Raw genomic sequence first — 7599 nt, forward strand, 5'->3', positions numbered from 1 at the left:
CAATTTTCACTCCATAAGAACAACATTGGCTCAATCAAATATAAAAAACAAGCAATTTTTCTTTGTAAAATAGATTTACTAGCAAAGCACCATAGGATAGAGACTCCATGGCTAATTATATGAGGAGATCATAGCTGAGGCAATGCAAAGGAGAAGGAAACATGTAGCAAAGGTATGGGAGGATGACAAGATACAAAGCATAGGTGTTAGGGATAAGGAGACAATGAAGGTGTAAAAGATGAGGAGGTAACGAGGAGGAGAAAGAGGTGATGAAGATGAGCATGTGGAAGGAAGTATTGAAGAAGAGGATGGTGGATGATTGGAGGGAACTAACAGCTGAGGTTGGGGTGGAATTATACTGAAGGAGGCAATGAAAAAGCATGAGATTGTAGAGATGTCTCTCTCTAGGGATGATAGCTAAGGTTGGGGTGGAAGTATGTTGAGGGAAGCAATGAAAAAGCACAAGATTGTAGAGCTCTCTCTCTCTCTCTCTCTCTCTCTCTCTCTCTCTCTCTCTCTCTCTCTCTCTCTCTCTCTCTCTCTCTCTCTCTCTCTCTCTCTCTCTCTTAGGGAGCTATTACCTATGAGGGTATGCCTAACTCTCAAGAGGAAATGCATCTCAAGCTCACTATGGCCATGCCTTATAACCCTCAAAACTAAATGAATCTTAGGCTACAACACCTTCCTATTTCTTATATGTATGCATTGCCAAGCCATGCACTACCCCAGCCAATTGAGGGTGATGAGGGAGCTAGACTTGGGGAGGTGGTTGTCGAGATAAAGATGAAGTATATCTTAGGGCTACTTGTGCATTGAAGGACCCTTGTGAGTTGATTATTATGGATTCAAAGATTTGTGATGGAGCTTGTGAGGGATCCTATGAGCTTATTATTATGTGAGGTAGAGCTTTGTGAGTGAGCCAACATGTTGTTGTTGACGTCTAGGTACTTGATGGAGGGAACATTCCTAATGTGTATGTTGTTCCAATCATTTAGTTTCATTTTGATCACAAGATGTTTCATGTAGATAACATTTAAAATTATGTTTATTCTATCCTCTTACGCACATATTGAAATGTCTATGCATTACATAAATTTGTCATTTTATTATAGCAAGGTTAGTTACAAATGGTTTTGCATCCTTAAGATTGAATTAATAAACATTGTGCTTGTGATCCAATGAATAAGCGAAAGTCTCTTGTTCTCATAAGGCAAGTTTTTGTTATCATTTTATGAGTTTCATTCATTGCATTTGCAATATAGCTGGTATCCTAGTTTTTTTTCAAATCACACTCACTTGCAAACAAATAGTAGCCCTTTTTATTTTCCAAATTGCAATCATTTGTTAACCTTTAAAAGTTAATGTCATAGGCTAATAGGCATGTGGATACCTTTAGAATAAATTCCATAAGATTCAAAAACCCAAAAATCATCATAGTCATATAATTTCAAATGGATTTTCCTTTATCATCCATTATGCTCCAAGTGGTTTACAAATCTCCATAGAGCTCTTAGATTACTACATGTAGATGTACATTTCTGAATATATAAATACAACATATATCTACCCATAGAAGTACATCTTTACATATATAGATAATATAACGAGTGAAGGTGTGCATTTTCCAAGCCTCAAATATGCTTGAACTGGCCTACTAGGTAATTACCTGCACACCTACTAGCCTAGAATTCAATTGAGTGTTAGGTGCACTTCGAAGCTTAGGGATGATTATGGTAAGAATGCCTCTTCCAAGGGTTGCCCTAGCTCCTTGAGTATCAATTCCCTATTAGAGTGGCAAGAGGTTTAGATTGTTGTGTATCAAGAGATTCTACATGATATGGGTAACATTGACTTGGTCATAGCATAATAGAAAATTTAACCTGTGGTAGTTGAAATTGTCGAAGATAGATGATGCCTTCATTTTTCCGTTCTCCACAAATATGCAACATCCTTGTCAGTCCATCTAGTTGGACACACATGGCCTCTACTTTGACACCTATGTAGCACACACTTTCATATGTTATCAAAAGGAGATATGAAAAAAGTAAATGCCTTTATGTTGTTTTATGTTCTCCCATAGGGTCTTGGTTATTTACATGCATGCATCACCTTTCAATATTAGTAAGTTAGATCCAATGGTGAATTATGTGCTTTAAGTTGATTCAAACACCTAAAAACCCATGAGGTGGGGTACATCCCCTTTAAATATTAGTTTAGAGAGCAAGCCAGAGCTACAATGACATTTTCCTATGGGTAGATAGGATTTCTCATCACATGTTGAATGAATAGTGGAGCATGATGACTCTTCGACCCTCCTTAGTGAGGTTACCAAGGAGGAGGTTCAAGTAAGTGTTTGAGAGGGCAACAACTAGAACTTAAACACACCACGTCAGCATAAGTGAACAACTGACTAGAGAGCCTAGTGAGACTCGAATCCACAACCTTGTGCCAATGTGCCCAAGTGCTACCCTCTAGACCATCACCTTTGGGAACAAGAATCTCACTATAGTCACATATAATACCATTTTTTCCCTAACATTAAGCAACAAAAGTAAAACTTAGTCAATCTGCTTAAGGAACATAGGGTAAGCGGCCAAATCTCAATTAATACCTAGTAATAGTAGACTACATGATCACTTATTGTATGTTTACATATAGCAAATCCTTACACATTGGCTATTTTTTTCATTTTTTATGTGAAAAAAATAGTAGACCTCCCTTTTTTAGATTGAAGCAAAATAGAAGACCTCAATTTTGTCAAATCTATGCATTGCCTATTGTGTTCATTTTCGAGAATTAGATTGAAGCACAATATAGAAACTCAACTTTTCCAACATAGAATATTCTTGCACATGCTTGAGTCATTCAAATGTGGCCTCACAAGAGACAAGGTTCATTTTTGTTAGCTCTTGCTAAAGTCTTCATGGTTTCCATACCATCAAGTTTAAAATTTTGGAATATTTGTCTTTGGAGATTGACAAGCATTTCCTCACATCTTTTATGACTAATCCCATTATCTCAATGCATCATGTATGTTCAAGCTTAATTATGCAAGTTCTCATGAATATAACATAGCCTTTCTCTATTGTAAATGTTTACAATATGCAGGAGGTTAATTATGTGAGTTCTCATGAATATAACATAGTCTTTCTTTATTGTGAATCCTTTATTAAATGTGACACATGAAGTCCTTGGATTGAATATTTCACTAATTTGACCTTTTTATATGCTAAATGTACATCTAAAAACATTGTGGTACACTTAGGAATAAAAAGAAACCTAAGAGACTCCCCCCTTCTCACCTCCCCCCTCTCCAACATGAAATCATTGTGAATCTATCTATATCTATACTATATTATTTTGGTTGTAGGTTCGGGAAATTTGAACTTTCAAAAAGCCTCCTGAACCTATAGACCATACAAAACCTCTTCGCTCATTGATTGCAAATAGCTTTTTCACTCAACTAGTCTCTCTCTTTTTTAATGCTAGAATTTTTTTTATCCTCGCTCCTCCTTTTTGTCTACACACACTATTTCGCTTAGAGTGCCACTCTCCTTCTCAACTGTCTTCCACGTGCTCAACCCCATGTCTATCTCTAAACATCGCATGCCTTCTCGCCATCTCACTATCAACATGTGCAACATTCATCTACTTACCCCCTATCACCATCGTGCCATCTGCTTGTCTACAATTGGAGGAGAAAGATAGGGTTTTTCTAATGTGATTGGAAAAGAATATAAAAGTAGAGAGAGAAGAAAGAGGAGATAGAAAATAAGAGAGAGAGAGGGGGTAAGAGGGGGAAAAGAGGAGAAATAGAGAACAATAAAAGAGGAGAGAGAATAAAAAAGAGGGGAGAGAGTGTGGACTAGACTTTTTAAAACAATTTGAGAATAAAGATAGGGTTTTTAAAATGTGATTGGAGAAGAAGATAAAAATAGAGAGAGAGAGAGAGAGAGAGAGAGAGAGAGAGAGAGAGAGGAAGAAAAGAGAGAGGGGGGAAGGAGAAAGAGAGAGCAAGGGGGGGAAAGAGGAGACAAATACAACAACAAAAGAGGAGAGATAATGAAAAAAGGAGGGGAGAGAGAGTGCGAGGGAAAGAAGAGGAGGGAAGAGAAGAGGGATGGAGAGAGGAGTAGAGGAGAGAGATGAAAAGAAAAAAAGAGAGGAGAGAGATAGAGACAAAGAAGACAAAAAAGAGAGAGAAGAAAAAAGGAGAGAGAGAGAGAGAGAGAGAGAGTTGCGAAAGAAGCATAGGAAGCAAAGTTACCATGTGATAGAATGGCAATTTTGAGAGCAAAAGAGAGAAAGAGGAGAAAAAGAAAAAATTGGGGGGTGTGTGTAAGATATTGAGAGAGAGAGAGAGAGAGGGGGGAATGTGAGAAGAGAGAAGAAAAAAAACAATTTGAAGGGAGAGGAAAGAGAAAAATTAGAGAGAGAGAAGGAATAAATAAGATAGGAGAAAGAAAAAGATGAGAGAGAGAGAGAGAGACTATAAAAAAGAGGAGAGAAACACAAAGAAGAGGGGAGACAAAGGGGGGGAGAGAGAGAGAGAGAGAGAGAAGGAAAAAGAGGAGAGAAAACAAAATAAAAAATAAGAGAGAGATCAAGAAACAAAGAGAAGAGAGAGAACAAGAATCAAAGAGAGAAGAGAGAAGAAAAGAAAAAAGCGGAGAGAGAAGAAGAAAAAGAAGAAAATAAAATAGAGGAGAGAGAAGGAAAAGAGAGGATAGAGAAAAAGAGGAGGTAAAAGAGAAATGAGAAGAAATGAAATAAAGAAAAAGAGAGAGATATATATTCACACATATATATAAGAGAAGGAAAAAATAGGAAAGAGAGGAGAAGAAAAAAGGAAAATGGTAAAAAGGGGGGGGGGGGGGGGGGGTGTTAGGATTAAGGTTAATCCTTGATGATAGTGAGTATCAACGTTGACATAATTATAATTATGAGAATAATACCAGGCATGTTGGCGACGGAAGACGTGTGGTGGGAGGAGGTTTCGTGCCAGTCGACCTGGGGCTGCACCACCCGCACAGTACTCCTGCTCATGCGAGGCGCCATCTCTCTCTCTCTCTCTCTGTGCCTGGGATTGATGAATGTAAGAACTGTCTTGCCCGCCTCTCTCTGAGACCAGCTTGTGATGATCGTGCAACTCGAGTGACGACTTACCGAAGGAACGAGTCATTTATAAGGCTGCTCGCCACTCACTAATAATTATAAGCTAGCTCATCATCAAATGTGGATCTCCTCAATCAGCAGATCAGCAACTTCAACAGCGCCCTCCGAATTATTGTAAAAACAAAGCTTTAGTAGTACACGCGTTAATTGCATTCCCTAAAGGTTTGGGAGTCACTTATGATTACTATCAACACCTGCTTTCCCGTCCCAAACGTTCTTAATTCCGTTTAGAACTATTTATAAGCTCTAAAAGCCCAGGAGGGAGAGAGAGTGTGTGTGTGTGTGTTTGTCTCTTAACTCATCCATCCCTAAACGTAGGTAATCAACAAGAACCTCTTTCGCATGACACTTTTATGTTTATAAAATGCCATCGTATGTAGTTTACGTTTTCATCTATAATATATCACTAATAGTTCAAAGACGATAGTGTTGACTAAGAGATATTCTATTTTGTTGCATTTAGAAAAGGCATCTTTTTGTCTCAAGATATTCATTTTTAATCTCAAATATGTATTCTTAATTTGAGCAACCATACTTTCACTTCAATCTCATAATTCAAAATGCCCATCATATGAGAAAAAGTATAACTTTATGAAAAGGCACGATCTCCTCATATTTAGCACTTACACATAATTGAAGTTGACGAATTGAAACATGTGAGTCTATAATTAACACATATATAAAAGGATGTGTTTTTTCAATGCACATATACTAATGGATAAGCTAAAGAAGAATCATGTGAGTCCATCGAGAGGCTTTTTCTAAGTAACACTGCTCCATACTCCTTAGAATAATGTGTAATTTGTTGCCTAGGCTTTCTCAAGTCCACTTCACAATAGAAAGTTCTTGCCATAACGTGTAAGGATTAATCTAAATCCATGTCCCTAGAGTAAGCTAAGGTCACCTAACAACTTATCTAGCATCAGTCTTTGAGTTACTACATTTGCGAATCAACTCAAATCAAAGCATATCAATACCACACTTCATTCATAGCAGTTGAGAAATGAAGAGGGGGAGCAATGCACATCGACTTCTCTATGTATAAGCTATAGTCTCAACTCCCGTCTCTTAAAACAACATTGATTGGGATCTAAGATGGCATACTAGGTAGTCAAGCATTCAGTATTTTCCTAAATCTATTTGCCTTGAAGGAAAACTCTATTGAAATATCAGAGTGGAAGCATGAGAGTGTGCATAAGAGGGAGAGAAAGAGAGCTCAAGTACAAGAAGAAGATCTTGCTTAGTGAGTTGTTCACAAGTACAACTAGTACACTCTCCTCTACTGTGAGAGTGACCTTTAGGCTATTTATATAGCCTATGGAGATGTTAGGGTTGGGGTTTCCCCTGTCCTCCAATTCATTTACACCTAGCTACCCTTATCCACCCTTGTATACATAGGGTTCACATGCCTATCTTTCAACACCCCCTCTCAATGTTAGAGTGGCATTGGACTACAAGGCATGTTTAAGACCCCCCCCTCCCCCTCCCCCTTAAACAAAATAAGATGCCTTTATAAATCAGGCTACACGAGTGCTTATAAGTAGAGGATTTAGAAAAGTCTATCTTCAGATGTTTTGGAGACAAAGTTGGCCTCCAATTCTTTGGGCACTTCATGAGTGGTAGGACATTTACTGGTAATATACCATGTCTTCTTACACTTGTTACACTTCATTTTGTTGGGATATTTTTTCCAACAATTACTGACAAGATGTCCCTTCTTATTGAAAAAGGAGCATTTGGCGAAGACAGTATACACCAGGACTTGCTCATAGGTTGTTGAAGTAGATCCTTGACTCCTCTTCTCCTCATCTAAGTAGGTCTAGATGGTGCTTGCCAAATTTGGATTAGGGATATTGGTAAGGGTAGTAACAAGAGTTGGAAAGACCTTCTTTACATCCTTCAGAAGGATGGCAATGGCATCTTGATCATGAATTGGTGCTTGAATGGAGGCAAGCTGTGCCATAAGACCCTTCATATGTGAAATAAACTTACCTAGGTCTTCTCCTTGTTTATACTCCAAGCTTAAAAAATCAATCTTTATAAAAAATATTGGAGTTCTTCCCTGTAGCACCATAGAGCTTTCAAGTTCATCCCATTTCTTCTTGGCAAAGGAGAGTTGGTCAATATGATGAATTAGGGATTCATCCAGATGAATCATGATGATGGCTTTAGCTTTTTCATCATCTTCTACATCAAGTGGATTTTATGGATCGATATCCTTGGTCCCTTTTATGAAGTGCCAGTAGCCCTGCTCCATTTTTTTATATTTCACTAGGACTTGCTAGGGATGGAACTCTTTTCCATTAAACTTGCGGATTTGAGGCCTAACACCTGCATAAGTCATGGCCATAATAGGAAGTTCTTACCAATTGCTCTAGGCAATGGCAGTGTCTAGTCCTTTACAAATGGCCAATTACGAACCAA

At 38.0% G+C, this 7599-nt stretch overlaps 1 protein-coding gene across 1 annotated transcript; it reads right to left on the reverse strand.

Moving 5' to 3' along the window:
* Positions 1 to 1436: 1436 nt before the first annotated feature.
* Positions 1437 to 5138, reverse strand: LOC148030030 (18.5 kDa class I heat shock protein-like). Its single transcript, XM_087687193.1, has 3 exons — positions 4956 to 5138; positions 1881 to 1996; positions 1437 to 1783 (listed from the first exon to the last, which is right to left on the reverse strand). Exons 1-3 carry the CDS (start codon positions 5056 to 5058, stop codon positions 1655 to 1657), a joined length of 348 nt encoding a protein of 115 aa, XP_087543319.1. The 5' UTR covers positions 5059 to 5138; the 3' UTR covers positions 1437 to 1654.
* Positions 5139 to 7599: the final 2461 nt, after the last annotated feature.

The sequence above is a fragment of the Lygodium microphyllum genome, chromosome 10, assembly GCF_053477565.2.
Source record: "Lygodium microphyllum isolate KBCC chromosome 10, Lygodium_microphyllum_v1.1.10, whole genome shotgun sequence".
Classification (NCBI taxonomy): Eukaryota; Viridiplantae; Streptophyta; class Polypodiopsida; order Schizaeales; family Lygodiaceae; genus Lygodium; species Lygodium microphyllum.